The sequence below is a fragment of the Narcine bancroftii genome, chromosome 2 (assembly GCF_036971445.1).
Source record: "Narcine bancroftii isolate sNarBan1 chromosome 2, sNarBan1.hap1, whole genome shotgun sequence".
In the NCBI taxonomy this organism is placed as follows: Eukaryota; Metazoa; Chordata; class Chondrichthyes; order Torpediniformes; family Narcinidae; genus Narcine; species Narcine bancroftii.
The window spans coordinates 212,415,015-212,423,980 of record NC_091470.1 but is presented as its reverse complement, the minus strand read 5'-3'; the positions used below and the strand labels follow the sequence as shown (position 1 = coordinate 212,423,980).

The window sequence follows — 8,966 nt, the reverse complement described above, 5'->3', positions numbered from 1 at the left end:
ATACGAGGAGCATTTAACGGTTCTTGGCCTGTACTCATTGGAATTTAGAAGAATGAGCGGGGATCTCAATGAAACATTTTGACTATTAAAAGGCGTGGACAGAGTCAATGTAGAAAGATTGTTTCCCTTGGTGGAAGAGTCTAGGACAAGAGGGCACAACTTCAGGATTGAAGGTTGTCCATTTCGAATAGAGATGTGGAGGAATTTCTTCAGCTTGAGGGTGGTGAATCTGCGGAATTCATTGCCATGGTGGGTTGTGGAGGCCGGAACATTGGGTACACTTAAGGTAGAGATAAATAGGCTCTTGATTAGCCTGGGCATCAAAGGTTATGGGGAGAAAGCCGGGCAGTGAGGCCGAGTGGGAAAATGGATCAACTCATGATTGAATAGTGGGGCAGACTCTATGGACTGAATAGCTTATTTCTGCTCTTATGTCATAGGGAATTCATACCAAGCATCAGAGGACTGTTTATTCCTTCTGTTGCTGTAGCAGCAGCATCAAGCAGCAAATACTGCCCACCAGCTTGTAGTTAATGACCTGGGATAATATAGTCTAATCCAACAAGAACGATGGCCTTCAGTGAAGGGTATTTGTGTAAATTCATATGAGAATGATCTCGAAGATTAGGGGGTTATCATACAAAGACAGTTTGATCGCTTGAGGCCTGTACTTGCTGTAGATCTCATCGAAGCATCCTGAATATTGAAAGGCCTGAATAAAGTGGATGTGGAGTAGATGTTTCCAGTAGTGGGAGAGCCTTGGACCAGTGGGCACAGCCTCAGAATTAAAGGATGACCCTTTAGACCAGAGAAGAGGGGACATTTCTTCAGCCAGAGGGTGGTAAATCTCTGAAATTTTTTGCTACAGATGGCTGTGGAGGTAGAAAGTGCTAAATCTGGTGCAGATAAGTTGTTGATTAATAAGGGCAAGAAAGGTTATGGGGAGAAGGTTGGAAAATAGGGTTGAAAGGAAAAATACATCAGCTCTGATTGGAATGGTAGCATATACTCAATGGGCAGAATGGGCCAATATTCTTACCTCCTGTGGTCCCGTAGGTATGGGTAGATTGAGCACATGTGCAGATAGCAGAATCTGCAGGTGCCAAAGGCATACACCGAGAGTTAGCACTGAATCACACTACGTCTGGATCTCAGAAACTTGTCATGTTAATTTTAATAGCAAAGCTCTTATCAACACCTGGAAGAATCAATGAGTGGTAACATTCAAAAAGGGATGTTATTGAATTTAGATCTCTCAGATGTTCATATGGTATATCGTGTAGATTTTGTGTGTGTTTGTGTGTACCTGTGTGCATGTGTGTGCACGTGTCTATGTGTGTGTATATACATGTCTGTGTATATGTGTGCACGTGTGAGTGTGTGCACCTGTGTGCATGTGTGCGCATGTGTGTGTGTGTGTGTGTGTATGTGTGTGTGTACATGTCTTTGTGCAAATGTGTGTGTCAGTCTGTGTGCACAAGTGTTTGTGTCTGTGTGCACACATACATGTATGTGTATAAATTGTGCACATTTTTGGCAGCATATACCTGTGTGAAGATGACCATTAAAAAAAAACCTATCCTTGTTTGAGGTACAGGTTTGAAATCAACCAAAATTGGGCCTTTCCTGTCCTTTCCTTATTGGTGGTTATTAATCCTGGGCCCTGGGAGTCTGGGTTCCTCACCCAGAGTTTGATAAAACACTAATACAGATGGAATCATAGAAATACATTAAAGACTAACCAGCTACTCATAGCAGAGCGGAAGGACCAGTATTAAAGATTGTATGTGTTATTTTGGGTTGCCTCATTATAGAACCATGACCTGGTCAAAATTACTCAGCTCGTGTGCTAAATCTGGTGTTGAAATTAAAGCACGGTATATAGCAACAAAAGGCATTGATTGTGTGGATGGTCGGGGGGGGGGGGGGGGGCTTGGTCTTAGCTGCTGGAGAGTAAGTACAAGGGGTATTTAAGAGGGAAGATCTCACAGAGAGTGATTGTTGTGTGGAATGTGCTGGCGACAACAGTGAGGGAGGCAGGAAGAATGGGATCTTTTAAAAGACTATAAGACCTGAGAAAAATGGAGGGCTCCTTGTACATGGAACTGAGAAAAATGAAGGGTTACATGTACATGGAACCGAGAACTGAGAAAAATGGAGGGTAAAGTAGGGAAATTCTAGGGAGCTGTTAGAGTTGTTCATTAGGTCTGTTGAAGATTCTGCACTGAGCTACTGATTTCAAAGCTCTATGTTCTGTCATCATTACAATCATCAGTTCAAGAGTATAATTTCCTTTTTTACAGTACCTTTCTCATCCACCAATCCTATTAAAGTACGGCTGACTAAAATTTGGACCCATTTTATGCATATTTTAATGCACAATCTTTGCATGAATATTATTGCCACCTTCACCTTCTGGGACTTTCATGTCTCGAGTGTGTCTGACCTTTGATGAGCTTTAATTACAGACCTCACAATGTGACCCGGGTGCATCAACCAATTCCAGATTTTCTGGCAGTGTGGCAGTTATCTTTTCATGCAATAACTACTGTTTAGTTTTTACTTGCAGTAAAACAAGGGTGGCAGAGTTAGTATAGCGTTTAACACAGCTCTATTACAGCGCCAGCGACCTGGGTCTATAAGGAGTTTGCATGTTCTCCCCGTGTCTATGTGGGCTTTCCCTGGGGGCTCTGGTTTCCTCCCATGTATGGGGTTAGTAGGTTGATTAGTCACAAGGGGGAATTGGTCACAAGGGTGTATTTTTTGGGTAGTGTGGGCTCATGGGCCAGAAGGGCCTGTTACCGTGCTGGATCTCTGTGAAATCAAATACAACACTACAGCACAGAAACAGGCCCTAAGGCCAATCTACTCTGAGCTGAACAATTATTCTGCACAGTCCCAATTACCTGCACCTGGACTGTAACCCTCCCATTTATGTCCCAATCCAAATCTTTCTTAAATATCGAAATCGAGCCCACATCTGCCACCTCAGCTGGCAGCTCCTTCCACATTTTCAAACAATGAAATTACCAAATCCTGAACTGGCAGAGACACAAATCCTCACCGGGACATTGATATTGTGCCTACCTGTGCAAGGTTCTACTGGTTCTATAAGCATCCCTCTACTGTGTACTCCAGTGCAGGATGCTGTTACTTCTGCCCTTTAACGAGTCTTGCAGTGATTTGACGACCCTCTCAATATGGGGGCACTTTGGGCCATCTATCGTATGGGGAGTTTCCTGACACTGAGGACAACACTCTATTCCTCCCCCTCCACACAATCTTTCTCCCCCTCACCTACATGCTCTACTGTGGCCGCATGTTGAATGGTTCATTCACCCAATGATCCAGCTGATTACGATCTGAGGCAATTTTGTGCGATTCTGAGTGTAAACATTGCACATGATTTTGCAATGGGACTGTCCACAAATTTCCTGCATTTGGGGGCACTTGATGGGTGTGTGTGTTTTTCTGCACCAAAAACACATGCATTAATTATATTCAGCTTGAATCAATATTATGTGAGCATTTAGAAAAATACTTTTTCAGTGCATCTGTCTGGCTTAGTCACCTTCAACTAAGTAAAAGTTTTAGGCTTTTCTGTCAGTGCTTGTAAATTATGATTGACCTATTTCAGGTTCCCAATTACAGCACCAATATATCTCTCAATGTGACTAGTCTTCCTTTATAATTAGCAATTACCAATTAAAAGCTCATTTTCTCTGCAGTTTATGGTCTAATTAATAAAAGTTATTTCATTGTAAGTCACTGAATTACCTTTAATACTGATTCCACCATGGTTTTGTGCCCTCAATTCCTCTGTAGATGTCTTCTGATATGAAAAGTCTTTGATATCATTTGGCCTTGGTCACAATTATCCAGGAGAGCAAAATTATCTGTAAACCACTGTTATGCATAATTGTCTGGTCGGCCACACCTATTGCCTGGTTGGACCTGTGCTCCACAGGCTCCTAGATAAAGGTGACTGTTCCACAGTCCCTCTCGTCAGTGCAGGACAGTCGAACAATAAGGATCTGCTTGTGTTCTTAAGTGAATAAAAGCTTTTTAGTTTCTCAACAACAGTCTTTCGAGTAATTGATGGTGCATCAGTTATATTTGACAATAGCTGTAGAAAGGAATTGGGTGAATATGCATAATCTATACATTAGATATATTATTAGAGGGAATACCATCTTTGGACCTCAACAGCCATTCATAAACGTGTTTGGACAATATGGCTTGAAATGACTGATATAGAACAACCATAAACAATGCAAATTTTCATTCTATTGGGCAATAGGAGCAGAATTGGACCATTCAGCCCTTCGAGACTGCTCTGCCATTCAAATCATGGCCGACGTACGAATTGGAATGATTTGTGATAATTTCATATTAAACGCTGGCTGCAGTATGAGGTACAGCATAGTGAGGTGCAGCCACAATTCTTCATGCAAACTGGCCACAGCGAGAGGGGAAATGGTGCTGCTTCGGAGAGCTGGGAAAAATAAGACATGACTTGCATCTCTGTAAAGAAATGTTTTTATTAATAGTGTAGCCATGTTAAATACCATCACCAGAAATGAGTTTGTTTTACATTAGTTATTGTCACATACAGGCCAGTTGTCCAGTGACCTAACATCAGTGTCCCTTCATATCTATGTACAAGACAGCTGTGTTTTACTGGAATCGCACTGTAGTCATGACTAAATCATAAACAGATTTGCAGACATAATGTGAAAAATATTTTTAAAAAAATTATATTGTTTCAAATAAATACTGCATAATGAGAAGTATGTACAAATCTTTCATACCTTAACATCCTTCTCGTTACCATTTCTGAAAGATCATTTTAAGCAGGACTAATATGCACAAAATAATCAGATGTAATAAATTGAATTGCTGTCCCAGTGATGGGACCACATCGAGGAAATAAATTTTGCCTTTGGGAACGATGTCTTTCTTAAAAAGGAAGAGATTTTAGGTCCAGACTTGTAGCTGCTGACAGCAATGTTGAACAACTGGTGTTGGTAGCCAGCGACCACTGCTCACTCCAAACCCAAGAGGTCAGTGTTATTGTTTGTGATGCAATAGGATTTTTTTAGATGGCTCAACATTCAAGACTTCATCTACAATACTTTAGTCATGAGACAAAAGAACCAAGAATCACCCTTGGTTTCAATGAAATTGCACCACAAGATTAAATAAAAAAGGCATTTTGCATTTTCCTTTTAAATGGTTTTTAAGCAGACTCATTCGTATGTTCCATCAACTGTCGTGCCATTAAAACTGCGGCAAACTCTGCACCTTCACCACCAACCTCATCACAAAGCTCACATTCTACAGAGCACTTTAAAGAGGAAGTGGCCAAACCAACGGTTTATTCATTTTTGGAGTGGGGTTGAGGGAGGGGTTCTCGGCATCGGTGGGAAACTTCAATTTGGAATGCAAAGATGACAGGTAAAGAACAAGTGGTGTCCAATGGCCAATTTTCAGCATTGTCCAGAAAGTGAATATCAGTTCTCATTAAACTGCACAAATATATGTGTGAAAATTGAACTTTACAGCAAGACAGTTTGGCTCCGAGGGAACCTGTCTGTGGAAGGTTGTCAATCCCGCTAAACTGATCACCTGATTTGACGATTTCTATATCCAGTTCATAGAAGAAACTTCTGAAACAATTATCTGATTTAATACTTTTTATCCTCTGTCAATATAATTTCCACTAGTTTTTCAGAGAACAATGTCTTGATAGAAACTATTTTACGAGTTTTTTTTCCTGGACATTGAGCGCACATTTCTTTTATTTGCTGTAGAGTTCAATTTGAGAAAATGTAAATAAGTTCCGTGTCATCATGCACTGTACACTAAAAGGACGCTGCACAATGTTGTGGTCAAATGCATGCTGTGTGTCGCCAAAACACTTTCAACATGCTTGCAAATCATATCATTTCTTTTTTTTAAATTTGTTCTTAAAATGTATACTCTACCCAAAGAGTCAAAATGCACTAACGCTCTGCAACCTTTAACCCGGATGAGGGGCTTTAGTGGCCAGAGATACAGAGGTCACATTCAGAGCATACAATAAACTACCCAGTAAAGGGGACAGAGCAGCATGTACAATCTGTGAATATATCGGACTTTGAAGGTCTGTATCATTAATTTAACCATGTTTTATTTTTTTAATTTGTCTGCAAGATGACACCTTTTTAATGTCATGTTGAAATCATGTATATTCAGACAAGCCCTTCCTTAAGAATCTTCTTAGTCCGCAAAAGACACTCGTGAATGATTTTACTCTGAATATGGGAAACACGGCGTAATTGAATTGTTGCATTCACACCCCCATAAAACCATGCACTGGTGACACGTTTTTAAAAAATAATATAAATTGTTGAAAATGGCTGTTTTTTTTGCAAGTTTCAGCCTTGAAAATAATTTTAAATGTTTTTTTTTCCATTTTAAGTTCAGCTAAATTGGTGTCCATGCATTTTTGTTTTTCAATTTCATACAGTATATCAGCAGATAAACAATGGTATCAGATCACATAGCCCTCTCCCTTTGGGAATCACTGTGGAACCTTTCTGAAGTTTCCAAGTTGGTTTTGAATGACAGTACCACAACTTTAGATTTTGCGTTTAAAATAAAAAGGTAAATCTCTTGTTCTGTACAGTTTTGCTCAGCTCACTCCTTTCTGCTTTTGCCCCATCTGGTTTATGTGCAGTCACTACTGGACACTTTTTCCCAGCTGTCCTGCCAATGAGGCTTCTGTGCTGGCTTATGTGACCACCAACCAGCTGGCTGCCATTGATAGCCTTTGCTTCTTGGAACCAATCTGGTGGGGTAGGAGAAGCAGGCGACTCAAGAAGGATCAAGAACAAAAGGAGAAGGGTTCATTGAAAAGTTAGGGCTTTTGCTGTGTGAATTGATAAGTTCTGACTTATTTGTTTTTTTTTAAATCCATGGCTTCTGACTGGACAAAAAAAATCATTGTCATTTAATTCCAACAACCTTATAAGTTCTGCAAAACTCCACTCCTTCCCTAAGGACTTTCTCAGGGCACAATGTGTGCAAACTCCTCTGAGAACACAGGAACGCTTTTAATCCCTAGGAACAGGCTCAGAAGACACAACATCAAGCATGCAGTGTAACCAGGGCTTGTGACCTGTGAGCTGAATGCTGGTTGCTATAGCAACACTTTCACAACTGCTATGAACGAGCATAAGAAGGTCCAGAGGAACTCTCAAGTGATGACTGGGAAGCTCTTCTTGTCAGTGGGGCCAAGGTCGGATCAACAAGTGAGGAGGTGGGGAAGAGTTTGTACCAGCCAATCACCATGTTGGACAGGTCAAGCTCCTCCAGTAGGATCTGTGCAACTCCCATGAAGGCTTTGTGGTCCATTCGTCCGTAATCGCCCCACACAATTATCTAAAGGAGAAACAAATAGTAGGTTAGGTATTCCCTGCACTAAAACTGCATCGACCCTAGAAACGTACTTCATCAGTGGTGAAGCACCATCAGGCATATGAAAGGGGTAAGCCATTCTTGTTGTAGATCTTTGCAACATCACCTTTTACTACGCGGCTGAAGGATCCACACAGATTGCAGGGTGCTGGCGACTTGAGGTCAAAGGACACAAACCAGTCTGTCGGCTGCAGGAGACTGGCTCGTGGGAACCAGGTATCGGAACTGGGATCCGAGAGGGCGCAGAGGGTGAGAAGGGCTCCCAAAGGGCCTCAGGCGCTGATTGTGTCGGGAGGGTTTGGATCTGGAGCTCAGGCTGCCATGAATTGAACAGGGGTCTGTGCATCTGCAGAGGCTGTGGGAGGGCGGTTACAAAAAAGATTGATGAAGGGAAGGCTGTGGATGTTGTCTATTTAGACTTTAGTAAAGCTTTTGACAAAGTTCCCCACAGGAGGTTAGGAAAAAAGGTGGAGGCATTAGGTATAAATAAGGAGGTAGTGAAATGGATTCAGCAATGGTTGGATGGGAGGTGTCAGAGAGTATTAGTAGAAACTTGTTTGTCAAATTGGAGGCCGGTGACTAGTGGAGTTCCTCAGGGATCGGTCCTGGGTCCACTATTGTTTGTTATATATATTAACGATCTGGAAGAAGGGGTGGTAAATTGGATAAGTAAGTTTGCAGATGATACAAAGATTGGTGGTATTGTGGACAGTGAGGAAGATTACTGTAGATTAAAAAAAGATATAGGAAAGCTAGAGGAGTGGGCTGAGAAATGGCTGATGGAATTTAATATGGATAAGTGTGAAGTCTTGCACTTTGGAAAGGTAAATCTAAATAGGTCATATACATTGAATGGTAGACAACTGAGGAGTGCAGAGCAACAAAGGGATTTAGGAGTTATGGTAAATAGTACCCTCAAAGTTGATACTCAGGTAGATAGAGTGGCGAAGAAAGCATTTGGAATGTTGGCCTTCATAAATCGGAGTATTGAATTCAAGTATTAGGATGTTATGATGAAATTGTACAAAGCATTGGTGAGGCCAAAGTTTGGAATACTGTGTGCAGTTTTGGTCACCGAACAAATAGAGAGAGTGCAGGGAAGGTTCACGAGAATGTTGACAGGATGTCAGAGTTTGAGTTACAGAAAAAGGTTGAACAGCTTGGGGCTTTTTTCTCTGGAGCGTAGAAGATTGAGGGGGGATTTGATGGAGGTGTTCAAGATTTTAAAAGGGACAGAGAGAGTCAACGTGGATAGGCTTTTCCAACAAAGAGTGGGGGATATTCAAACCAGAGGCCATGGTTTGAGATTGCAGGGGGAAAATTATATGGGGAACACGAGGGGAAATTTCTTCACGCAAAGGGTGGTTGGGATGTGGAATAAGCTTCTGACAGAGGTGGTTGAAGCAAGGACGTTATTTACATTTAAGGAAAGACTGGACAATTACATGGAGGGGAGAAAATTGGAGGGGTATGGACCAGGTGCTGGTCAGTGGGACTAGGAGAGT

At 41.5% G+C, this 8,966-nt stretch overlaps 1 protein-coding gene across 3 annotated transcripts in view; it reads right to left on the bottom strand.

Moving 5' to 3' along the window:
- Positions 1 to 4,523: 4,523 nt before the first annotated feature.
- The window catches only part of rims2a (regulating synaptic membrane exocytosis 2a), an 865,989-nt gene continuing 861,546 nt past the window's right edge, over positions 4,524 to 8,966 (bottom strand). For all 3 annotated transcript variants that reach the window (XM_069920255.1, XM_069920253.1, XM_069920254.1), the window contains one exon: positions 4,524 to 7,425. In XM_069920255.1, the coding sequence (XP_069776356.1) occupies positions 7,207 to 7,425 (219 nt within the window). In that variant the 3' untranslated portion in view covers positions 4,524 to 7,206. The remainder of the gene's footprint in view (positions 7,426 to 8,966) is intronic.